At 35.3% G+C, this 27,514-nt stretch overlaps 1 protein-coding gene across 9 annotated transcripts; it reads right to left on the reverse strand.

The window, feature by feature from the left end:
* On the reverse strand, positions 1 to 26,940 carry arhgef18a (Rho/Rac guanine nucleotide exchange factor 18a). Of its 9 annotated transcripts, none has more exons than XM_087239209.1 (22): positions 26,766 to 26,940; positions 25,934 to 25,970; positions 21,731 to 21,757; positions 19,885 to 20,011; positions 19,031 to 19,126; positions 18,792 to 18,932; positions 18,437 to 18,687; positions 16,043 to 16,168; positions 15,802 to 15,919; positions 14,884 to 15,153; positions 10,666 to 10,742; positions 10,396 to 10,574; positions 8,419 to 8,480; positions 8,129 to 8,314; positions 7,671 to 7,805; positions 7,471 to 7,580; positions 7,349 to 7,387; positions 5,655 to 5,702; positions 5,087 to 5,545; positions 3,290 to 3,548; positions 3,096 to 3,161; positions 1 to 1,229 (listed from the first exon to the last, which is right to left on the reverse strand). In XM_087239209.1, the coding sequence occupies exons 5-22, from the start codon at positions 19,116 to 19,118 to the stop codon at positions 1,057 to 1,059; spliced, it is 2,787 nt and encodes a 928-aa protein (XP_087095335.1). In that variant the 5' UTR covers positions 19,119 to 19,126; positions 19,885 to 20,011; positions 21,731 to 21,757; positions 25,934 to 25,970; positions 26,766 to 26,940; the 3' UTR covers positions 1 to 1,056.
* Between the last annotated feature and the right edge of the window lie 574 nt (positions 26,941 to 27,514).

Below are 27,514 nucleotides of genomic sequence, written 5' to 3' on the forward strand. Positions count from 1 at the left end.
TTTTTATGTTTGTTCATGTAATTGAGCAGTTAACAAGCACTTAAAAGTGCACAACTTTCTCTTTTGGAGAACCAAGAAAGCAGTATTTGCTCTGCATCATTTATAAATGTACAATTGCTCATTAAGACCATTGGTATTTTCTCAAAATAAAAAATGTACAAAATAGGGACCCAACAGCATCATTTCCAGGCTAAACAGCATCTCACTCGAATGAAATTAAAAATAATATAAGCCATGATACATTTTACATCTAGTAGTGAAGCGCATCTATCCCCTGTCAAAGAAAAACATTTAAGGCTATTTGTTCTAAAATACTAGAAAATATTTGCTCAAATATAACAAGTTTCCAGTTGACAGAAGCCCAGAAAGGACATTTACACTTTAAACAAACCATATTCCACACATTAAATAGATCTACTATTATAAGACTTTCCAGTGTAATGCTTAGAGCAAGGGTCACCAAACTTGTTCCTGGATGGCCGGTGTCCTGCAGATTTTAGCTCCAACCCTTATCAAACACACCTGAACAAGCTAATCAATGTCTTACTTGGTATACTTGGACCATCCAGGCAGGTGTGTTGAGGCAAGTTAGAGCTAAATCCTGCAGGGACACCGGCCCTCCAGGACCGAGATTGGTGACCCCTGGCTTAGAGGATCAAACATCCCTGAATTAAAATCACAATAAATAAATAACTAAAACTGGCTATTTACAGGAATGACAAATCATTAATGACTGCTCTGCAATGGATCAGAACATGATTTTACAGATACTAAGAGATACTGTCAGCTGTTAAGACCACAAAAATAAAACCGATTTAATAAGAGCCATTAAACTCTCTCAGCTAGGTATGATCGAGTTTCCTCCTAAATAGATTATTTTTACCCAACCGTGTTAATGCCTTATATCAATTCAACAGAATTTAAGTCAGAATAAAAGCAGAAAAGAATTGATTGTAATTCTTTGAAAGACATGAATTCCTCCAGTGTATGTCATGTATGAGAAATAACGGTCACTTTCTGCATCCGTATTACAGTCACACAGATCAAGCAGGAGAATTAAAAGAAAAAAATGTCTTCTGCATTTGGGCTGTCTTTGGTTTTACGATGTCCTGAATGGGTGCTGTGTGTGCTAGAAGTGTGAGAGTTATGACTGTGGTTGTGCTTCCGGCTGGAGTTTCCCGAATGAGAAGAAACGGAGCTGGACAACTTATCTGGATGGGTAAATAAATCTGCAGAAACATCACAGAAAAGGATTTACTAATGCAGAAAGGCAAGTATGAGTGGTTTAAAGAGGTTTCATGTTAGATTGAAATGTATGGTGCATTATCTCATTGATTGTTACCGCTTTACAACATGTATGTATGTGTATTAGTTAACGTTACTTAATAGATTTACTAACATGAACAAACAATAAACGATACATTAAATACAGCATTTGTGTTAGTAACGTTACTTAATGAAAATACAGTTGTTCGTTGTTCATAATTAGTTCATGTTTATAATTATTATTAATTCATTCAATAGATTACAATAAGATTTCATTAGTTAAAATGAGACCCATTGATTTTTATGGCCAGTGTGAGAAGAGTTTGGAAAGAAAATTAGATCATTGGACTTCTGACTATGTGAATAGGACCAAATTATAAAGAATGTCTCTGAGTCCCCTGATGCATAATATTCACCTAATCAGCACTAGTGACAGTGTCTGAATGTTTATAATCAGTACTCCCCCCCATATATATATATATATCTACCATTATATATATATATATATATATATATATATATATATATATATATATATATATATATATATATATATATATATATATATATATATATGCACATAAACACAAAATATTTCCAACTTATATTATCTTCTAGGCACAAAATGAAAAAGAACTGTTGTGAGTATATCGGGGAATTTGATGACATTAAGTTTCTTGTATTTTACTTGGATGCACCAAATGTTCGCCCGCCAAAAATTTATCATCCAGTACTGGCTAAAGAAAGAAAAACAGCGGAAAATATGAGCCGAAAAAAGGCTGTGCTTGTTTCACTCTCAATCCAGGCCCAGTCAATGCGTGGAGTGAAGCCACTTTCACACTGGAAGCGGAAAAGCTCTGCCATATGAAACCCATTCATTTCAATGGTTTGGGATGGGCATAAGGTTGTCAAGATAATAGAATTCAATACCAATCGGTACAAAATTTTTAAACACGTCTATTTAAGCGCTGTTGAGCACGTTCTTAAACAGTGCTGATTTGCCATTGTGATCACATTCTCAACAGAAATGACTGTGATAGGCCGTGAAGGTCATCAGTTCACTGAACTCACCGTTGTTTACTTGAGTGTAACCACACATACAGGGACACTGGAGTGTTTTAAAGTCAAATCAGCTGGTTTGTCTATAAGCTGACATAGGAGTGATCTGCTGATGAATCGTGGCTTTAAAACGCTCCAGTGTCCCTGTATCTGTGGTTAGATGCACTAAACAGCGATGAGTTTGGTGAAACGATGACCTTCAAGGATAATCACAGTCATTTCTGTTGAGCATGTAAACACAATGGCAAATCAGCGCTGCTTAGGAACATTGCTAAAATGTTAGTGGGAAATGGACGTTTTTAAAATTTCAGTACCGATTGGTTTTAAATTCCAGTAAAGTGACAACCCTAGTCAGGCAATGGCTCTCCTGACAGTGTCCACATCACTATACTGGGGCATTAGGACCCACACAGACTGCTGGATGAGCACCCCCTGCTGGCCTCACTAACACCACTTCAAACAGCAACAGTTTTTTTCATGTGGTTTCCTATCCAGGTTCTAACTAGGCTCAGCCCTGCTTAGCTTCAGAGAGCGTCTGTTCTTGGGCTGCAGGGTGATATGGCTGTGGCAAGTGCATTGGTTTTGGACCAGGATTTTAAATTTGGTGCATCCTATATATTATTGTACTCATATGAGCACAAGCAGTAATAGGTAATTGGCTGCAGTTCACTTAACAGCCACTGTTGCTAAAAACAAAGGTTTCTGAACCAAATATCTAACAGAGAAAGCAGTTTTATGTGAGATATAAGGCATAGAATCATTAAATTTACCTGGATGGAGATGATGAGGACTGCTGGACCTGATGGCTTTTAAACTGCCTCCTTCCCTTCCTGCAACTTTGATGGGAACGACATGAGACACCTCTATGCCAGCTAGAAGTGAGAAGACATTTAAGCTATAACACAATCCTTAAACTACATCCCATAAAAACAGAATCAGCCAGTGTTTGTCAAGCAGTTGTTACCTGCGCTGTTGGTGCGTTGGTGGGAGTTCCTGTGTTTGCTGTGCTTCTCTTTGCCTTTAGGTTGAGCAGCAAGTTTGGTGGGTATCTTCTGTTGGACAGAGCCAGCTTTGAGGGTTTGGTTGGTGGTGCTAATGAGGTGGATGGGCACTTCTGGTTTAACAAGTGAACCAGTGATGCTCTCTCTGCGTGGGGGAACTAGAGGAGCCCTCTCTGTGAAGCCTGGAGAAACTATGTTCAATATAGGGTAAGGTGGCGGTATCTAGAGAGAAAGACAAGTTAATGAGTCAGGAGTTCACATACTGTCTTCTGTAACAAGTTACTTCAGTGATATTTATTTTAAAAACAATTTGAACTGAAATACCTTCATGTTTCCTTAGACAATGCATATAAAACCATCTACCATCTAACTCCACTCGGGTTACACATTAAGGTGTCCTTGTTACAGTGTATTTATTAATTTATCTACTGAGTAATATTAATTAATCACATATACGTTTCATATGGGTAGGATTAGAATGCAAGCTTTGTTACTACTGCTAAAATGTATATAAACGCATATAAAAGAGTTAATTTAGCCTAAAATGTAAATTCTGTTAACATTATTCATTTATTATTTAGCACGCAGAAGATGACAATTTTTTTTTACTTCAATTGATCCTTGGCTGTCAATCCTACTGATTATCAACATTCTTCAAAATATCTTCTTTGTGTTCACCAGAAAAAAAAAATTTACTCCAAAAGGTTTACAACCACTTGGGACAAGAAATGGTGAGTGAATTTACATTGTGAGAACAACTTTAATCTTTTTTTTTTTTAAAGAACACCTATGATAAAAATCAACTTTTGTAAGCTGTTTGGACAGAACTGTGTGTATGTATAGTGTGCCCACTGTCATATTGGATTGATATAAACACAACAAGTCTCTTTTTTAAAATTTCCTGACGTTAAAATAAGGCCTAAATCACTGTGATTTTCGGGCCCACCGCAATGTGAATTAGAAATGCAATTTTCACTGCCTAAAAAATTGACTGACAGGCGCCATGTTTGAATAAAAACTTGTATACACATGTCCACAGAACATTTTTTTGCAAATAAAACAGGATTTAAATATTAGTTCAAACTCTCTGAGATTTTTAAAAAGTTGTATAAGTTTAAATATGTATTTAAAACAGAGCATGTTTGTAATAAAGACAGTAAAATCGCCATCTAATTCTTAGCCGCTATGATCACCATGGCCACATGGTGTCAGTAAACACTAATATGTGGTGGGTGTGTCGGCATTTGTGCGAGACTCATCATTTTAGAAAGGCTTGAATAAACTCCACCACAAATACATCAAATAAACCTACTTGGTATTTTTGACTAATGTGCTGTATTTTAGCTTCATCCATATCAGTCTCTATCACTGACTGCTCTTTATCTGATGTAACGCATGATTAGAAACGGACACGCACATGGGAATGGAGGGCGGGGAGAAGGAGCTTATTTGCTTTTAAAGTCACAGACTACAAAAACAGCTACAATGTATTTAGACACCAAAGTTCAAAATTCTGGAGTCTTTAATAAATTATCTGATGGGTATTTGAGCTGAAACTTTACAGACTGATTCTGGAGAATCATCTTACATCTTGTAAAAGGGGTTAAATAGGTGCCCTTTAAATCAGAAGTTCCCTCTAATTTATTTAATAAACAAATTCTTTGTTTAACATTAGCACTAAATATGTATGAAATCTATACATATTATTGAAACTACAGTCACTGAAATATATATGCAAAAAATTAAATTATTGTGTTAACCTGTATCTGTTCATTTTCAAGCGGATAGACTACAGGCACATTCTCATTTTTCTTATATTTTTTCTGCAGCTCTAGTTTTTCTTTTTCCTTCTCCACAGAGCGCATGGACTCTCGCAGCCTCTCCAGATCTTGCTGGTATTCTTCTCTACACCGGGCCAGTTCTTGTTTTTCCCCAGCCAGCATTTCCTCCTGTCTGCTGCATGCCATCTCTCTCTCCCTCAGCTCTTTCTCCCTGGCCTCAGCCTGCAGCATCTGCCTCTCTCTCTCCTGCTCCCACTGTCTCTGCTCCTGTAGGCGCTGGTTCTGGAGCCGCTGGAAGTTGGCCAGCTCCTCATTCTGCTTGTGCAGGTTCCGGTGCTTTTCCTGTTCCAAGAGAGAGTTTCCCCGTGGTCGGGACTTCAGCTCCTCAATAGTGGCATGCTGAACCTTGATGTGGCTTTCTAGCTGCTGGACCACAGACTGAGAAGGGAAGAAACAGAGATCTATTGGGTTGATGTGGGTCTACACAGATAAGACCTCAATGAAAAAAAAGTTAAGAAATTATCTGATAATAACTAGAGTGAAATACCTGAAGGCTGTAGAGTTTCCGAGACAACTGAGATACAGTGGAATAAAACTGTGGAGAAAAATATTTTGTTAGTATTTTGACACTGGCTGTCATAATAAAGATGCAAATGTAAACCTAATGCTGAAGCATAAAATCTGTAAATGTAACACTTAAAAAATCCCAATAGTTAACATTAAGGAAACAGGTTGTGTTAAATTAATTTGAATTAGTTCTGGAGAAAAATTAATCACATCCAAAATAAAGTTTGTTTTTACACAATACAGTGCTCAGCATATGAGTATTTCTCAGTGAATATGCGTAATACATATTGATGCATTAAACAGATGTATTTATTAAAATAATATTTTAGTCACAGAACATTTTTAGAAATTGAAAGATAATACAATTAAATAAAAAAATGACAACCTAAAACATTAACAAAATTGTGTATATTTTTAGTTTTTCTTGATTTTTGCTATTTTTGCAAATTTTATATAATATTTTTCCCTAACATGTACATTTGGGCTACTAATTTTTAAGCATTATTGTAAGTTATTTTATTAGAATAACTCTCGATTTGGCTTTAGTACTTACTAAACCAATGTATATGCACAAATATAATATTGTAAAGCAACCTGTATATATATATATATATATATATATATATATATATATATATATATATATATATATATATATATATATATATATATATATATATATATATATATATATTAGTGCTGTCAATCGATTAAAATTTTTTACTAATTAATCGCACCTTTAAAAAAAAAATAATCGCGATTAATCACGATTAATCACATTTTAATACTGAAACTTGTAATTTTGGCTATTCAAATGTAAAATTAAAATTAATGTAAACGCAAGACAAAAACTATTTAAATTCAAAATATAATTGTTTATTAGAATTAAAATTCAAAATATAATTGTTTAATGGAATTTTTGTTAAACTTGTAACACAGATTTCTTCATGTAAACAACATACCCACAATAAACCATCAAGATCCTGGCTTGATAGCCATATTTATTAAAGAAATTAAAACACAGGCATGTTATTGACATTTAAATTTCAAAACAATCAATGCCAATAAAGAAAACAATGATTTCCATGTTGGATTCTAAGTGGACTGCAAAAAATTAATAGCATGCGTTAACACACTAATTTTGACAGCGCTAATATATATATAAATATATATATATATATATATATATATATATATATATATATATATATATATATATATATATATATATATATATATGAAAACAAAGTTGAAAAAATGTAAAATAACAACGGTAATAGTATTATTATTATTTTTGGATATCTACAGCAATACATAGTCCATAACAAATTTTCTTCTGATGACAATAAAGTATACTGCTATTATAAACTTTAGGCAATTGATTAAAATAGCTCATTTTACAAACATTTTGTTAAAAGGAATGTTTTGTAGGGGACCTTTTTTAATTTTCACACATACAGTATATTAAAACAACTTTAGAGTTAGGAAGAACAAACAATACAATATAGCAGCAACATTTTTTAATCCAACTAAATCTGATTTGAACTCCCATACATGTCACTATTGTAAATAAATGATCATAGTTTTATTAAACGCTGAACAGCTAGCTTTAAAGTCATCACAGTGTCAGCCATTAGGTGCTTTAGATAAAGACATTAAAAAATTAGCTCGTACCTCTGCTTTAGGAAAGTGAACTGACAAATTCTCATCTGCCTAATGGATCAAAAGCAAAAATAGACTGGTTAACACCATTACCACAGAAAAACAGTCAGTGTGATACTGTAGTATCAGCTCACCGACAGCTCCTGGTTCTCACTTAAATGAAGTTCTCTTAGCTGAGGGTCTAAGTCTGTGTTGGCCACCTGAATTCTGTCTCCCATGCTTTCCATTGAACTCTCAAAACCATCTAAAAAAAACAAATGGTTCATCTGTCAATTGCTTAAATAAACATTAATTTGGTAAATAAAGTAGATATGTTGCAGATAGATTGTCTTACTTTCAGGTAACATGTGAGTATTGTTCTCCAAGCCTGTAACAGCATGGGGCTTCTTCAGGACCAGATCCGTTGCCCTACTAGTGAAAGGAGTTGGGCCCTGCTCACACATCACCAGCAAGTTCTGTAGATTCTCCACTGTAGAAAGGGATTGAAACTTTCAAATAAAAATTCACCATGCTTTAATATTTTATTCAGTAGTGGCCCAAAGGGATGCCCAACCTAGGAAAATGTATTTAATTGAAACATATGGTGATTGAATTGAATTTAAAAAAGTAAATTAATCCAAACAATGCTGTGTACTGGGCTAAACAAGCTCATATGTGCATAGCTGTATGGCTGTTGTCTTACTGAATCAGCTGAGAACTCGCAACCCATTTTTAAAATGCACAAAGGACTCAAAAAAGCATTAAGGGGTCAATAGTGAAATTCTCATTTGTACTGTGCAGTGTAAATCTCACCATCTTTCAGGGCTCCGGTGAGTAGTCGTTCTCCCTGCAGGGGCTCTGCTGCATTCCCACGTAGCGGATGGCGCTCACTCGTCGAGGTGTCTGAAACACCAGTCACTGAAGCTGCTATGCTGGAGAATAACTTCAGCTTCTCTGTCAGGTGCTGCTCTATCGAGGCATCGTGCACACACAGCTTTCCTACTCAGAAAAAAGCAAGTGTTAAAACTGACATCTGTTCATTTTACTGAAGAAAAATGGAAGACTAAAATCCCAGACTGCGAATGAGTAAATCTGCACATTACTTTGAAATTCCCAGATCTTCTTAGAGAGTTCTTCTGGCTCTTCTTCCTTTACGTCTGGACAGCTGAAACACCCAGAATGTTAGAAACAATATTAATATTTAGCTAACATTTACAATAAATCTTGACCCATTAACAGGCATCATAACCGCCTGATTAACCTTTTGACCATAGATTAACATTAGCTTAGAGTGGCGTCAAAAAAGAAATTTAAAGTCTACATAACCCGGAGTCTGCAACATTTTTTTTATTTTTAATATTGTGACGTAGTTCCTAGAAAAACAGAATAATAATTGAGAAAACAGTGGGCGTGGCTCTTTTTTACTTTGAGCTGTTACAACCAAACAGTCTCCTCCAGCTCACTATTTCTGTTTGTTGTCAAAACTGACAGCTGAAGGGGCCTCATACAGACGTTATCTGAGACTTTAACTCAAAACAAACAGAAAGTGCATTTTCAGATTTCAATTTTAAATTAAAAGGGCAAACATTTTTTTCAATTGCTCACCACAAAACTAGCAATGTGAGCCTACTAAATCATACGGTAGAAGTGATTGTTAAAGGGATAGTTAATACAAAAAAAAAAAAAAAAGAATCTATCATCGTTTCACCCTTCGCTTATACCAAACCGGTTTGAGTTTCTTCTCTTTAACACTAAAGAAGATCTTTTAAAAAATGTTGGAAACCTTGACTCCCATGGTATTTGTTTTTTTTATGGATGCTTTGTTTACTATGGAATAGCTACTATTACTATGGTCAATAGCAAATTTTCATTATTAACCAAATCAGATACATTTTATTCACTCTTTGTTTGTAACAATCTCACACATTTAGCTGCCTCCGACGGACAGCATAGGATAATAAGCTTTCAAATTCAATTATTAATCACCACTAAGAACTAGGATTAATGAATTACGTTTTATTACAATATACACTATAGTTTGGGGTCAAATAAAATACTTGAAAGAAATGTTTATTTCAATTAGGGTGAACAGACAACTCTGTCATATAATGTTATAAAGGATATCAATGAAACACTTTAGATCTGCTCCACATAGATTCCATGAAATATAAATATATCAGTATCCACAGAAATATTAGGTAGCTAGGTCAATTAAAATTGTTTTAAACATTTATTATTGGCATTTTTGCCAAATTTAAAAAACTTTATTATGATAAAACAGTATAGTATATTATGTGGTAATCAGGAAAGGGGTGTAGGAACAGAGGTAATTGGAAAAGGTCTGAGAGTCAGGATTTTAAATCAGGACGCCTGCAGTACAGTTCCGCTAAATGTTGGAGCACTGACCATTAGACCAGTCAAGATATCTATTTTGTGTTGTACGATATATCGCAGCAAAATTTATTGCATTTTATGACACTCATTATATAACACCCGAGTGCCAATATAATATCATATGCAAGAATATAGTATCAATGCAAGTACACCCTTCCAAAGAACACATAAGATTTTATTCTTCAGACTATTTAATTAAAGTATAGTCATTTTAACAATTTAATAATTAGGCTTTGGAATCAGAATGCGAAAAAAGCTAATTCTATATAAATAACAATAAATGTTAACAAAAAAAGTGCAAAAGGTAAAACGTAACAGAGGCTGCGATTATCTGCTACCTGATCTATTTTCAGCTGTCAGACACCCACATGAAAATATACTAAAGTAATTTATAGTAAATACTATAGTGTTTTTTAAGCATACTGACACCTTCAATAGAGATGTTTATGTATGGGCGATATATATTGCATCACCAAAAATGATTGAAGTCATATTCATGTGTAGTCCGAGAAGTCAATATATTGATTATGTAACAGGTCTACCGACCACTAGGCTATTGATGGAGACCATTTTCAACATTTTAAAAAAAGTTAATGTGTACAAAGTGAGAGGAAAAAAGAAGAAAAAAATAAATAAATCAACCCCAAATATTTTAATGTGCATTAAAAAGATTTGTATAAACGCACCACTCCACTGCCTTCCAAATCTTGTTTGTCCAGGTGTTGCGCTCTTCTGCAGAGGAGGTGTGAAACTCGTACATCTCAGGAGTGTCCAAAGAAGCTGAGATAAGAAACATGGCCTTCTCGTTGTGAGCTGCTTCACGTACAATGAGCTTCAGCAGAGAGATCACAGCAGGCTTACCGTCCTACAGGCGCACACAACAGGCAGATGACATTTATTAAAAGACAACTGTATATTACACATAACAGAAATGCAAATAATGACATCCTTCTCACCAGAGAGGCAAAGGTAAGCCTGGAATCTTTCTCCAGTAAAAGCAGCAAAACATCAGACAACAGCAAGACGATAACATCTGAAGGCATATGAGAGAATATATAGAAATGTCAGTCACCTTTCATATGAGCCAACAAGTGACAGGAAATAACAGGATACCACATAGAAGCTGAATACATTTTTCTTTTTAATACATTTGCAAAAATGTCAACAATTTTGTGATTTTCTGTCAATATTGTGTGTGTACATTAACAAGCAACTGAAATTATTTTAGCAAATGGCTGCAATATAACAAAGAATGAAATATTTAAGGGCGTTTAAATACTTTCCATAATGACCGGCCAGTAACTGTTTTTCACATTAATTCAATCAAAAGGTGCACTACCATTGTTTATAGTACAAAGTATGTTAAAGAAAGTCTTAAGAGGTGCTGAAAATGCAGCTAATTAGAGTAAAAACTTATAATTGATGTTATATACACAGGCTTAATATACACATCTTTTAATGTCATGGTATGTGTGAATTATGGTTGAATTTGAAAAACCCAGACAGAAACACATATCAGCAGCACCTATGACAGATAGATAAGCTCACTGTACACAATGCATAGGAAACATGGGGAAAAAATCTTAAACATGGTTGTGGGATAATAAGGGTATCCATGAATGGAACCAACAGTTTCCAGAAAAGTTTAGATGATCTCCCCATAATGCAGGGGTTCAAGCTTTTTCACCCCTTCTTTTCTGTGAAAATATTTTGGAGGCCCACCTGTATGACATTTTCCCTTAAACTTATTGTCTAGAATAAATGCTTATTTAAAACCTTTATTCATTAACAAAACATTTATTTTGAATAATTTTGCCTACTTTTATTCTATTATTTTTCTAAAGCATTTTATAAAATGCTAAACATTATATATATTTTGGATTGACTACAATTCATCTATTGATTTAATATTCAAATCCACTAAAAAAATAAACAGAAAAATGTAAAATACAGTAAAAACTCTCGGGGTCAAACAGCAAAAAATAAGGTCAAGAATCTTGGTATGATTCTTGAGTCAGATCTAAGTTTCAGTCACGTCAAAGCAGTCACTAAATCAGCATACTATCATCTCAAAAACATGGATTGGATTGCTGTAATGGACTCCTCACTAGGGCTGGGCGATCTGGCAAAAATGCAGTCTTGATGAATTCTTTTGCATGTTGAGCAATAACAATATATATTTCATTATCAGTTGTTAATGCTTCCAGATTTAATAGAGTATCCCAACAATGACAAAGCCACAAAAATGTGGGGGTGTATTAAACAGCATAACCTAGCATTTTATAAAGAGCGAAACATTATATATATTGGACTACTATTGATCTATTATTCATATCCATGAAATAAATAAACAGAAGAATGTAAAATACAGTAAAAACACTCTAAACCAGTTGAAACGCATCAATCTAAAGGTAGTTTGTTTTGCTGCTGGATATTATTGGGAGTTCGCTGACAGGAACAGTGAACAGCTGTTCACTACTGAAACACTACCAAATCTCTCTAGATCCTTCTGTACGAGCAAGTGAGCGTTATAAAACACTCGCAGAACTTTCTTTTGCACTACTATGCAGATATTTTAAAGTGTTCATAAAAAGAGAGCACACATAGTTTGTGAATCAACGGACTCGTGCGAATCTGACAAGGTGCTAGTCATAGACCTGAGGAACACGTGAGCTGGTAATTATAACTCTTTACATTAGCCTGACTGATTGCTTTAAACAACTGAAAATGTAGTCCTAGCTGGCCTGAAGCAGTAACAAGTTTAAGCTGCAGTTAGGTCTGTATTTAACAGTGTGGCTGTTTTTTTCCAAAAGTAATCCATCAAAGAAAACGGGAAATGTCATTACTTCCATCATTTTACTATGACATATTTAATAACAAAATTAAAAAATTATTCATTCATTTTCTTTTTGGCTTAGTCCCTTTATTAATCTGGGGTCGCCACAGCAGAATTAACCGCTAACTTATCTAGCACATGTTTTACGCAGCGGATGTCCCATCAATCTGCAACCCATCAATGGGAAACATTCATACACTCTTAGGGCCTACTCACACTATGCCATCCGTACCGTGCCCAGGCCCGTTTCCCGGATCGTTTGAGAAGTGTGAGTGCGCTGAATCGGGCTCAAGCACGGTTCACTTGGCCGGCCCTGGCCCGGTTGGAAGAGGTGGGCCTGAGCGCGGTTCACTTGGGCTTTGGCACAGTACGCTTGTGTGTGAGTGCAAAACGCGCCAAAGCCTGAAACTGAAGGCGAGACGTGACTTTTAAGGGACTGTTTCATATGGATTTATTAATAATTCTTACTGTTCAGTGAACGCAAACTGCCGTAGTTTATTAAAGACGCAAACTCCTCACTCCACAACAGCTGCGCGCCTTCAGCAGACCTCCTCATTCATGCAGCACGAGAGATTTAGGATGTCCCCGCATCCCTAAGGACTGTTTGGCGAAATATTTGACGGCATATCAAACGACTGAAACGATATAACTAGAGAAATCTCCACTGTGCTGAGTGAGAGAGCGCTTCACTGAACAGCGCAGCAGCGATGATGTAAACGTGCCGAAGCCTGTTTGTGGTGTGAGCGTGGGCCGTTGGGGGAGACGGGAGGGGGGACTAGCGTGCTTTGGCCCGGTTCGAGGCAACTATACCTAGTGCAAGTACGGCCTTATTCACCACATACACTATGGACTATTTAGCTTACCCAATTTACCCAAAATACCAAGTCTTTGGACTTGTGGGAGAAACTGGAGCACCCAGAGGAAACCCATGCGAACACAGGGAAAACATGCAAACTCCACACAAAAATGCCAACTGACCCAGTTGGGGCTTAAACCAGCGACCTTCTTGCTGTGAGGTGATCGTGCTACTCACTGCGCCACCGTGATGCCCCAAAATCAAATAATTATAGCATAATATTAAAGTTAAATTTAAGCTATCTAGCCGCCCATCTGCATGATCGCTGAGGCCCACTAGTAAAACTCAGCCCACAGTTTGAGAATAGGGATGTCCTGATCAGGTTTGTTTGTCTTTGAGTCAGAGTCATTTGATTTTGAGTATCTACCAAAACCCGACCCGATACTTCTATAATACATAAAAAAAAGAATAAAGAAGAGCGAAGAAACAGATTCAGGATGGAGTCATTGCATTGTGTGGTAAGGCTTGGTAGAGAAGTGGGAGCAACGGATGAACTATATGTGGTGAACAAAACATGGGGTACATCTAATAACAGACCAGGTGGTTTTTCAGAAATCTTCTTATAAAGGGCTGGCAGAGCTTACTCTGTGAAATAGTGGTGAAGCGGCAATTTCAAATCAAGGTTCTACGTTTGTTTTTGAGGTTTCTCATCAGGTTTGTTGTGTTAAATCTAGCCTTTTGCTTTCCACCTCTTGCAATGTCAAGTTAACATATCTTACAATGTTGGCAATGGCAATGTTGGAAACGGCATTGTTGTTGTCATTAACCTTATGATACCCCCAGAACGCAGACATACTTGCGCTTTCCGCCTCAAGCTGCTTCTGTGTGAAGTCAAGAAAGAGGTTTTACTCTTTGACACTGAATACCTATAGTTGTGTTAAAAAATAATGAGAATTTATACATATTTCGAGGGTATTTTTAATATATATATATATATATATATATATATATATATATATATATATATATATGTTCGAGTTCTGATCAGGAGGTAACATCCGATTTTGATTGAGTCTAAAACCATGTAATCGGGCCCGATTTCCGATCATGTCATTGGAGCTGGATATTTCTAGTTGAGAAAAATAAACTATTATTTCCTTAAAATAATGCATTTGGAAAACAAGCATATACACCACTATACCTGCTGTTTAGTACCACCTAATGGAAGAGAGTAAATTAGCATTTTTATTCAGCTTATCAATTTTTTTGTGTTATGTCCGTTTGTTTTTATGTAGAATAATTTCAAAAAGCTAGTCAAATCATTATGCTTTTATTTTAGATTTTAAAATTATACTACCTAATTTTCCAATTATCAAAGCTAATGGAGTGTCATCACAGTGCTTGTAATTTAAAATGACTGCAGATATTTCAGCAAATAAACTGCTTGTTCTCATGTTTTTATTGGAATTTGCAGGAATCGGTCATTTAAAATCAAGATTGGTGAACAACTACTAGATAATCCAGCTGTAATTTTTATCTCACCTGTATGCTTATCACCTTTGCCTTTGTTGTTCGTGACCCTCCAGTTGAGCATGCCCTCATGAAGCAGCTTCCTCTTTCCCTGCAGCATGTCCTCTCGACGAAACACCCTCCCACTGGTCATCTTCACCTGGGACTTGGGCTCCAGTTTACTGCTAAGTTCTCTCAGCCGTGCCTCTTTCTCAGCCTCGTCCACATGAGCATTCACTTGTGCTATGGTGTCCTTCAGAAAGTCCAGCCCTTTTATCAGGTCCATTTGTTCTTCTGACTCATCTGTCAAAAGAACAAGGAAAAAAAACTTAATCATGCTCTCTCATTGATGCTGTCTAATGAACCTGCATGTTCTGGTTGTGTTTGTTACAATGAGCATCAATTACACAGAAACACGGGAATCTCTGTTCTGAAAAAACATGGTTTAATCTCAAGTCAAGCAAAAGTGAAGACAAACAAAACCTTAGATTTACCTTTGATGTGCCAATTAAATACAGGGGTGTTGACAAAATGTTACATTACAAAATTTTCACAATTACACCTTGTAATATAGCTAACCTACATGCTTCCATTCATACATATAGGTATTTAATGTTTGAGTATCATATTATCCAAAGAATCATTTAAAAAAAAGCAACCTAAAGGCCTTCTGTATTTATATTAAGTGTGATTCTAAACATGCTGTCTAAAAAAATTGTTCTCTTTAGATAATATTTCTTAAAGCTCCTTTTTTTTTTACTGTAAATTGGATCAAATAAATGCAGCATTTGTGGCACATCATAAGTAACTTTAAAGAATACAATCCCCTTTGAACAGAAATGAGCATTTACAATTTAAAGTGCACTTTGAATTGTTTACACACAAAAAAAAAAACAGAAACTATACCAACTCAGAACAAATCTTTCTTCTTGAATGCATTGAAAAACATACCTTCAGTGTACTTAATGACACGTTCAAACAGAACCGGGTACTTAGTGATGCGCTGAGTTATAAGGAGAATAATCTCTGGTATTCCTAATCGCCGTACAATGGACAGCTGACATATTTTCTAAAGACATAAAAGAATGTTGTGGTCAAAATTTGAAGAATTCACTGAATTCAACATACTATTATTTAAAACATTTATTCTTTTTTTTTTGCTTTTTGGCCAGATGTCCACGTCAAGTCTTACTCGTATCAAATTTTGGAACTTCTTGTTGTTTTGCATCAAGTCTTTGTAGAAGTTGACCGCATCGGTGTGACGACTGCAGAACATGCCATAGAGGTACCGCAGTCTGCTTCCTATTTCACCAGAGAACTGCACATAAAAATCATAGTCATGACATTCAAAGAGCAAAATGTTTAAACTCAATCAGAAAGATTTTTTTTCAAAGTTTTTCATAGATGTCTTAAGTTTACCATAGAATATGTTGGATATGTCAAACATGATGAAAAAAAATACAACTACTTTTCATATAACCCATTTTAAAATAAGTGGCCTTAACTACTAGCTACATAAATGAAACAAGAGCAATGTAATAACTGCAATCGAGATACTATACAAGTATAATAATTATGGTGCTATTGAGGTAGGATACGGGTAAGGTTAAGGTGGTTATGGGTAGTTTTAAGGTGGGTTAAGGTGTAAGGGATGGGTCAACGGTGTAACAATAAGTACACAAATTAAGTACAGAAATTAATTAAACAATTACATGCAGATAATGTTTTAAAAGATAAGTTCAATGCAAAAACATGTATATAATGAGTGGATTGTACCAAATAATCAATTTAAATGTAAGTACATAGTAATTAAGAGCAAATGTTGAAATGTATTTTATTTTTTAAATCATGCACATTTTAAATGGCTGTACATGTAAAAATGTGTCTACAAGTTACCTGCATAAAATAGACAGACGAGGTAGTACAAAGTACACTGCTATAGACTGTATGATTACAAAAATATTCGAGACAACAGATTATATGGATTTGACTAAATTAGACTAGATAGAAGACTTTAGTAATCCTCATTTTACATGGAAAATAAAATCTAGGAATATATTTTTTAAACCAGTTTCATTACAAGATGTTGTAGTCTGAAAAGTCTCTTGTAGTGTATATTGTTATATTATAGTATTGTATATTGTTATTGTTGATTTATAATTAATTATGATTTATAATTAATAATAGAAGTACTTATTATAATTTACATGTTAGGTACAGCTTGCATTTTCAAATACTTTTTTTTTGGAGCAACTATATAATAACCTTATTGAATGCAGAAACAATAATTCCATTCATTTCAGAAAGCACCTGCCGCTTAGCTCAACTTTGGGGAATGTGGATCTAAAAAAAATCATATAAAGGAGGACATTGGCTATAACAGTTTACTGATCCATAGCATGCAGCCTGAAAAATCAAAGTCTAATCTAATAAAAAAAGTCTAATGCATTTTGTTGTATATAGTAACTACATATTGATCTTCAAGTCTGATTTTGTGGGGCTTTTTTAAGGTTTGCAGATAAGACAGTAGAGATGTGATAGGAGAGATGGGGTAGAGCAAAATGAATGGGATCGACAAATGAGTGAATCAAGAATCAAACTAAGCATAGTTGCTTTTAACCATAAGATGTGCTGACCAAGTCTAAGCTTTAAGACATTTGTGACCCAACACCACAAACGTTGCACGGTAATATTTTTTGGCAATAGCCAAAAATACATTTTATGGGTCAAAATGAAATAATTTTTTTCTCTCATTGCTAAAAATCTTCAGAATATGAAGTTATTATAATGTTCTATTGAGGATTTTTTTAATTCAAACTGTAAATATATCAAACTATTTTTTGATTAGTATTGTGCATTGCTAAGCATTTGATTTTTGAATATTTAGATTGATTTAATCCTTAGATGAGATTTTCAAATAGTTGTATCTCTGGTAAATATTGTCCTATCCTAACCAGAGTAAGCGGGCAGAGCTGTGAAATTTGGGCTGGAGCAAGGACTTGATTTTTGAAAGTCTTGAGTTTTGTGGTTTTTTCTCACTCCGAGCTCAATCCAGCACCGCATCATCTTAAACATGTTAAACGTAAGTTACATTATTTATGAATCAAAATATACAGCCTTTACTGAAGAATAGGTCGAATCCTAAGTAATGTATACTGATCCTTACAAAATGATCACTGCAAACTAAGCTGAGGTGTTTATTTTACTTTTAAACTAGAGACTAAATATAAAAATGTAAAGTAAGTTTAAGTAATGCAACACTACATGTTTTAAAAACGCTCACACTTTATTACAGGTGGCCTTAACTAATGTGTACATACACTTAAATGAATTAATTTTTACAATGCATTTATTGTTGAAATACATATGCGGATGGAAAACCCGGAGAGGAGTGGAGACAGAGAGAAAATAGTTTGAGCGTGGAAATTCTTGCTGCTCCACTCCGCTCACATCCTAATAAACTAAACATCAACGGAAAGCTTATGTATTCAGCTTTCAGGACAATTTGCACATAAGACTGCTTTTGTGGTCCGGAATCACATTTGTAATCTATAAATATCCTACAGCAGTTATATAATAATGGTACCTGTGTGATAAGGATGTCCCCAAGATTGTGGATGCAGTAATTCTGGGAGCTTCCAGGCTCCATAGAGTCAAGTCTTCGCAGTTTAAGATTGTCAAGGAAAAACTGGTGCACCTCCAGCAGGTTTTCCACCTGTGGAAACAGCCTTTCCAGTCGTGTCTCATCCATTTGTAGGGTGTTACGCAGCTCCCGAATGTACACATTCAAAACTATCTTTAGCGTCCGCACATGGTTGATTTCTGTCTGAATCAGCTCTGCGAGAACAACATTAACAGCCATTTAAAATAAATATGGCTCAAATTATTTCATGAAAAACAAATAAACAAATAAACAAAAAAAAAATACCACAGTCCCTTACCGTGTATTACATCCTGTCTTTTGACGGCATCTTTGGAAAAGTTTTTCAAATATTGTGGGTCAACAGCTAAACTCCAGGTGGGAGCCTCAAAGTCCCGAGCATCGGACTCCAGATCGTCACGCAGCACATTATAATGGCATTCTGTGTAGATGACGAGATACACTTGCCTTAGTGTCAACAAACAAGTGCTGTGATGATAATACACATGTAACATCAATTAAACAGGTGACGTGTCCAACCGTCAATACTGATGGCGTCATAGTTTGTGGTCTGGAAATTTGATTCCTCTGCCAGAGGCTTGCTTCTGTAATAATCAATATCATCCATCTTATGCTCTGAAAAACAAAAAGAAAGTCAAGACTGGATGTGCTATTTTCTCTCAATAAATTATTAATGCTTTAAGGATTTTTTGAAAAATGGTCAATTCAAAAGACCATTTTTTAAAGCTTTTGTAGCAATAGAAACACCCTGATCAGTTTAATAAACGTTCTTGCTAGGTCCCATATTGACAGAGAAAAGTGTATCCTAATATTTTGTGGTAATTCAAATACTGCAGTTAATCCATTTTTTAGCTGAGTGTGTTTTTGTGCGGTCACCTTGGCTGATTTAGGCCTGTAATGTATAAATTTACGTTCCTTAACCATTTATAGGTGGCAGCACACTGATGATGATTCATAGAATCGTTCATTTAAATAATGAATTCAAAAGAGCAAATTGATTTAGAAATTAAGCGGGCAATGGATCATTAAATTATTAAAACAGATCATCTTCGGGAATTCAGAGATGTTTGGCATTGCATATATTTTTATCTATTTCCAATACAAACTCAATCATTACATTAGCAAAAGTGCTTACTCACGCTGAAAACAATCAAAATATTTGCTGATTTTACTTAAAAATATCACAATTCATAAAACAAAGCCTGGGTACAGGGCATTTTTGTTTTAGAACTTAAATTACAGGATCATTATATAGATAGCTCAAACTTTGCAAATGCATTGTAAATGAGCATCATTTAAAAACAATGCTGCTGCTTCCCAGAAATAAAGTCATTCTTCAGCAGCTGTACTGTTCAGAAAGCCAGAGCACTGACCTGTGGACACAGTGATAACCAGGTTGAAGGCTGGAGGAAGCAGGTTTATCTGTGCCGAGAGAGGGTCATGCCTGGTATCTCATGAAGCAGAAACAGCCAAGCGTATGATGAATATTCTACTTCAGACCTAAACACAAAAGCAGAAATTTCATTTTGCATTGATTATGTAAAGGAGCATCTTGGAATTTCCAAATACACATGTTCTTGAATATGTTCTGGTCCCAAATAATAATCCCAAAAATGGCAGTGGGCAAGGGGATACAGGTATACCCAAAAAACAGATATAGTTAACCTTTAATATTTTGTACAGAAATTTTCCATGTCTCTAAAACTGAAAAAAAAAAACATTTCTGATTCAGTCTGATTTTAGATCATTATTCAGTCAATTAAATTAATCCTAGTACATAATTTAGCTTGAGAAATGCACGTTTTTAGTAAGGGAGCAAAACATTAGAATTGCTTTGCAAAAACTCTTAAAATGTTTCTCCTTTCAAACTATTTTATTAAGGATGTAACAATAATTTAATCATAGACCCTGATATATATGGTGTACCGCGACCTCTAGATGCAAAAATGATTTTTCGCCAATAAGAACTTGTAATATGAAGATATAATATAGTTTTAGTTGAAAACAAATGATTTTTATAAAGTAGTGTGTGCAGAGGGTTCAAGTAAGTGACTGACACTGAGCAGGTCAAGGTTACAGAAAATAATGGTCTAGTTCAGTACTTGGAAAACAGGGTAAAATAACCGATCTGTTTCTTCTCTGAAACCTGCAAACTGGTTTTGGTTTTGGTCAGAAGTTCAAGAGCAAAAGACAAATTCAAATGCAAGCAAAAATAAAGCAGATCTGCTTAGATAAATAACATCATTCGCCTTATTTCTAAGACATAAATGTAATAATACAATAATAATTGAATAATAAAACATTTAAATAATTTAGTTATTTCATAGCAACATTTTAAAAATAATGTCAAAACAAGTTAATTCTAGTTATATACATACTTTTTTTCAGCATAACCTTGATTTAAAATAAAACTTAAAATGGTCAATTGTTTTAAAAGTTTTAAAAACTCTAATAAACTAAAATGTATGTACAACAGTCTGTCCAGGTCAGTGTCCTCACAGTAAACACATGGGGAACTTTTAAACAAATCTAGAAATAAAAAAAAATATTTTTAAATAAAAATGTAAGGTTTTAAAAAGTTTATTAAAGTTTAAACTTAAACTTGATAAACTTAAAGTTTTATTAAGATGAATTGTTGGTGATTGTAGGAGTGTTAATGGCCAGATTGAGTGGCTCTTCATAAACAAATGAAAATTAAGATCCGTGTAAAAAAGATTTAAGACCTACAAGTAATTTAGGACTTTAAGGCCTAAAATTTTATTTTTGAGATTTAAGACTCTTTAAGACTATTAAAGACCCCGTGGACATCATTAAAGTATTTTTTCAGTTGACTTCAAACATAAGGAAAAAAGCATAAGCCTTTCTAAATTCCCTATAAAGTCTCTCAATTATTATGAAGTCACAACATGTCAAACACAGACAAAACAATGAGAAACCACAATGAGAAATGCTGTTTTAAATAGTTTTGCATGTAGTATTGGGCAACACTGATATTGAGTCAAATGCTTAAAATAAAACATGTACTGTATATAGGGAAAACTCACGACAATTATAGGAAATTCACTGTGACAGACACATAGCACATTACATATGAACACCTAAGGGTGTGTTCTAACAAAACACGAAGGAAGAATCATTATTGTGTGATCAAGGTAATTCTAGGGTAGGAAAGTGAATTGTAGCACTTGGGTGTCAAATACTCCTGTGGGGTGGACTCACTTTCTTATGTGGAGTTCAGAGGAAGATCTAGATAAAAAAAAAAAAAAAAAAAAGATTTTAAAAAGCACCCTGTAACACCAGTCTTTCATCACATTAACCAAAAAAGAGAAATTCTTTAAATACCTTCTGTTACGTTCCACAGTATTAGTTGTCATACTTACAGGTTTGGAATTACATAAGGATGAGAAACAGGTGGGCGATAAAACTTTTTAGTGTGGTATTTTTTTTTTTTTTGGCCATATCACTCAGCCCTTAGGGATTTAACTATTTACAGTGAGCTAATTGAAAATAGGCAGAATAAGCCCGTATAGGCTTCTGACTGTAGGTAGTGCTTTCGCCTCACAGCAAGAAGGTCCCTGGTTCAAGCCTCGGCTGGGTCAGTTGGCGTTTCTTTGTGGAGTTTGCATGTTCTCCCTGCGTTCACGTGGTTTTGCTCCAGGTGCTCCGGTTTCCCCCACAGTCTAAAGCAGGGGTGTCAAACTCAATTCCTGGAGGGCCGAAGCCCTGCACAGTTTAGTTCCAACCCTGCTCCAACAAACTTACCTGTAGATTTCAAACAAGCCTGAAGGACTCAATTAGTTTGATCAGGTGTGTTTAATTAGGGTTGGAACTAAACTGTGCAGAGCTGCGGCCCTTTTGGAACTGAGTTTGACACCTGTGGTCTAAAGACATGCGGTACAGGTGAACTGGGCAGGCTAAATTGTCTGAAGTGTATGAGAGTCCGTAATGTGAATGAGTGTGCGTAGATGTTTTCCAGAGATGGGTTAGGGCTGGAAGGGCATCCGCTGCATAAAAACGTGCTGGATAAGTTGGCGATTCGTTCCACTGTGGCAACGCCTGATTGATAAAGGGACTAAGCTGATAAGAAAATCAATGAATGAATGAATGAATGAGAAACAGGTTGCAGAATTCACAAAATCTATGTGAAGCACACTACAACCTTGTTAAGCTTCAAATGTACACATTGTTTTGACGTCATCAGCATTCACCTGAAATTCACTTCAGTTGTTACAGTGATCAATGGTTGTGAAGGCCACGATACACCTTGTGAACACACCAACAAAAAAGCTTAATAGTGCCCAGACAATGTGTGAGCTCAGCTGCTATTCAAACAGCGCATTCATTCATAAAGACTAGCACAAATGAGAGAGCAAACCATCAAAACCTGGTCATAAACACATAATGTGCTCTATTATGAGAAGGATATTGACTAGGATGCATATTTCTTTCTCAAATGCAGCTGCACGAGCAGACACTTACATTTTTTATGTCAATAACAAAAATGCATTAAATTAAAGACTTTTTACTTTTGTCTTGTAAAATAAAAGTAAACAAAGTAAATCTTCTATTGGGTTTCTAATTCATTTTTCATTAAAAGACATTACTTGTTATATTAAGCCTTAGAGGTCTTGATAATGATGTACCCTTTAACATCTCAAGAGACTTCAGTCATCACATATTTGATCATTTGATTACATACAAAGCCTGCTATAAACCTGAACAGTGCAGTGGCTTACTTGTATCTAAAGAAAAGAAAAACATTCGAGGGTGGCTTTTCAAGTTGTGAAGAAATTTATGTTTTTTTTAAAAGATAGCAGGGGCGGTGAGGTGGCTTAGTGGTTGACACACAGCAAGAAGGTTGCTGGTTCAAGCCCCGGCTGGGTCAGTCGTGGAGTTTGCATGTTTTCTCGTGTTCGCTTGGGTTTCCTCTGGGTGCTCCGGTTTCCCCCAAAAAAGACATGCGCTAAAGGTAAAATGAATATGCTATATTGGCCGTAGTGTATGTGTGTAAATGCGACAGAATTTAGGTGTTTCCCAGAGCTGGGTTGCACCTGGAAGGGCATCTGCTGTGTAAAACAAATGCTAGATAAGCTCACTGTAAATAGTTACATCCCTAAGGGCTGAGTGATATGAGTGAGGAACACAATTATGAGGGGGGTCTCACCACACCACCACTAGTGTGCAGCATCCACTTGGATGATGTGACAGCAGCCACAGGGCAACGGCACCAGTGCGTTCAATCCAAGCCCAATCCCTCAATAAACATGCTTAAAAAAGGGACTTTACTGTTTCTATGGTGTTTGGTTTGCAATACAAATTAGTACAATAAAATGCGAACATTTGAACATATTTATATAAGCCCATCACATTTTTTAAATCTGTAATAAAACTGAATTTGAGAAATAAAATCCATTTCAAATAATTTTCCCAATTTCAATTTACAAGTTACTGTACGGTGTTAATTTGCTCCATTATTTTAGATAGACACTGGCCTGGCATTTTAAATCGCTTGAGGACCCAGAAATAAAATAAAAAGAATTCACTACATGCATAAACGATTGCCACACTTAACCCTCAGACCTCCCTCAGCAGTTATGCAATAGCAGCTTCCAGTAGGAGGGTTCATTACAATATGCATCGTTCTTGCTGATTGAAACCTCCTCAATCATCTGCTGGATGGAGATGAATACAGGCAAGCGAAACGCAGCCAAGGTTTGCGCTTATCTGTCAAACGAGAAAAGCAGGCTGCTCCAGTCTGCGACAGGGTAGAAACAACAAAAACACCCTCCTTCCTTTACACGGAGACACATGAAATTTGACTCTTCCTCCATCTTTGCTTTTCTTAAAAACTAAAAACTATTATTCTGAAATGAAAAGCTAATTGAGGGGTTACTGTTTATATTAATATGAACTGCTTCTCTCTGGTTGGCATGGAGTGCTAATAGGACTCAGCAGCTGCAAAATATGAGAAGTTGTTTACACACACTGTAACTGATTTACTAGTTCTGTTACTGTGTGGAAAATGCAGGCTTTGCAAACTGCATCTGACCATGAAGCCAACCTCCCCCTCTCACATATCGACAGGCCAGATAAAATACAGAAAGCCTCCCCGTTTCTCTCACACACACACAAAAAACAAGATTACATGTAACCTTTAGAGACGCTGACCTTTACTACTAGAAGACAAGGTTGTGTGAGAATCTGCTGCGATAGAGCTGAATTTGGTGAGCTGTTAATCACAGGTAGAATGATTTTAAATAGTAGCAGAAAATGACTGAGAACGAGCTCCAGTTTATGACTGCTAACAAACCATTTATGATACTAGTAGCATTTAATTTTAATTAGATACCAGATTACTTCAAAATATTATTTATTACTTTTGAAAATCTAAATTTGAGGCATCACGGTGGCGCAGTGGGTAGCACAATCGCGTCACAGCAAGGTGGTTGGTTCGAGCCCCAGCTGGGTCAGTTGGCATTTCTGTGTGGAGTTTAAAAACACTAAAACTTAATTAAGATGGCCATTTTACATTTGAATACATATTGTACATAATATAAATCACTGATTATTAAAACAAAACTTCACTGCCTATATGACCAAGCTTTGAATTTAAAAACATTTTGTTAAAAAAAAATTTTTTTAATGTAATGGCTTGGCTGAATTTGGTGAGCTGTTGATCACAGGTATAATGATTTAGAATAGTAGCAAAGAATTACAGAGATTAAGCTCCATATTACCTGCAAGTTTATGACTGCTAACAAACTATTTATGTTATGTTATGTTATGCCTTTCATTTCTTTTAGATACCAGATTACTTTGAAATATTATTTATTACTTTGAAATAACTACATTTGAACATCTTTATAGTTATTATTAATATCTAGCTTGCAAATACTTGGTATTAATACTTATGCTTGAGCCTGTCATCTTCGGTACTTGAAATCTTTCTAATCACGTTAGTTACAAACTGCATATGAAGTCATAAGCAATGACTACTCAATTTTACTTGAACCAAAAGAGGCAAAAATACTAAAACAATTAAAATGGGCCTTGTATACATAAAATTGTTTTATAAATAATATCATCAGCAATTAAAACTTCAAAAGGAGTCTTAAAACTACTATTATAATAAGCAATAACTACAGTGTAAAACTATATGATCAATTAGTCTTGATAACATACATTTTTAGCTCATTGTAACTTATTAAACTTAAGTTAATCATGTCCTAAATTAATTTTATAAGTTTTAAGTCAGTTTAAGGTTAATTTGATTTATTTTAAAGTGATAAATGAATAAGTACTTAATAAGTCACTAGTATCTATAATATGACTCACTAAAGACAATTAGTTTTTTTTGAAATGTGTATTAGTCACTTTTAGATTAAATGGATAGATCACCCAAAATGAAAAAAATGTACTCACACCCTCAGGAGGTTCCAAACCTTTGAGTTTCTTTCTTCTGTTGAACACAAAAGAAGATATTTTGAGGAAAGCTGAAAACCTGTAATTATTGACCTCCATAGTAGGATAAACAAATACAGGGTGCAGGTTTCCACAGATTTTTCAAAACATCCTCTGTTGTGTTCAACAGAAGAAACTTGAAACAAGTAAACTGTGAGAAATTGATTTACTTGCAAGTGTCTGCTACACAGCATAACATGCCTAGTCATCTAGCACAAACTGATTTTCTCAGGAACAAAACTCAGCCCTTCTGCAGAGCTGACCCTGGTGAAGCGCGTGTCCTGAGCGAATCAGGCATTAATCAGAGCAGAATTCAAGGAATGTAATGGTCGAACAGATAAACCATCCCGCATTCCTCATCATCACACCACAGGACAAGTGTAAACACTGAAAACATCCAATCGGAAATACGAAATCTCACTGACCTTTTTGATACAACAGATATGTAAACTTCTGATCAAATAAAGATAAAGATGCTGACTATTTCACCATTACTGACGCTGAATCATTTGTTAACCCACAAGTGAAATCACAGCGAAACTTTTCCTGCTCCTGATCTCATACGTCACACTTCTCAGTACAGACAGATGAATGATACTCAACGAAAATCTCCGAAAAGAAGCGCTTAAAAGACATTTACCTTTAGACGACGACAAAACAGTGTTCTGCTGACGAGTATACATGTTTTACTACGACACAGCGTCAATGTAATAACACGAGGCCTCGATGACAAACTTTAAACACAAAGAGGCTCGGGCTCGCGCAAACTTTTGTTCCGAAAGTTTCTACTCACCATTTCTAATGAAACCACTTTTTTTCTCATGCTGTTTTCAGTATTTGCTCTTTTCTTTACACTCCTGTCCTCTTTTGTCGGACGGTTTCTTTTCTTGAGCATCCGTCGGTTACGACAAGTGCAGCTCGCTCACACACAAAAACACACTCGGGAGCAACTGGTGTTCTGTCCTCATGCGCGCACACACACACCCACGGGCACTTCAGCGCTGCTTCGTCCGAGGCATGACGGGAACTCAAGGCGGCGGAGTTAGTCTTCTCACCAGTGCCCCTTCTCAAAACTTTGGGAATTCAGAAATTTAAAGCAAATATTATATTTTTTATCAATTTCTCAGTGAATTTAGATTTTTGGGGGATTTCAACAAAACAGATTTATTAAACAAATATATTTATTAAAATAATATTTAAGTTATCAAACATTTAGAAATTGAAAGATAATACGATTAAATTCAAGCAAAATATTGCAAATAAAATTACAACCTACTAAATTTTAACTATCCTTATTTTTTGCTTCTCTTGCTTTTTCCACTTTTTAAATTTGTATTTAATATTATTCTACCATATATACATTTGGATTGACTAGTTTTTGGACCATTATCGTAAGTTATAGATTGTTAGATTTCTGGAGTTTGTTAGATTAGCTCCAGATTTGGCTTCAGTACCGACCAATGACTGTAAAAAATATGGACGACGCGACAGCCCCTTTTCCCATTGAACGCCTTGAGGGCAAAACGCCTGCTTGACGGGCAC

Source organism: Danio rerio, chromosome 2 (genome assembly GCF_052040795.2).
Source record: "Danio rerio strain M-AB ecotype USA chromosome 2, GRCz13ab, whole genome shotgun sequence".
In the NCBI taxonomy this organism is placed as follows: Eukaryota; Metazoa; Chordata; class Actinopteri; order Cypriniformes; family Danionidae; genus Danio; species Danio rerio.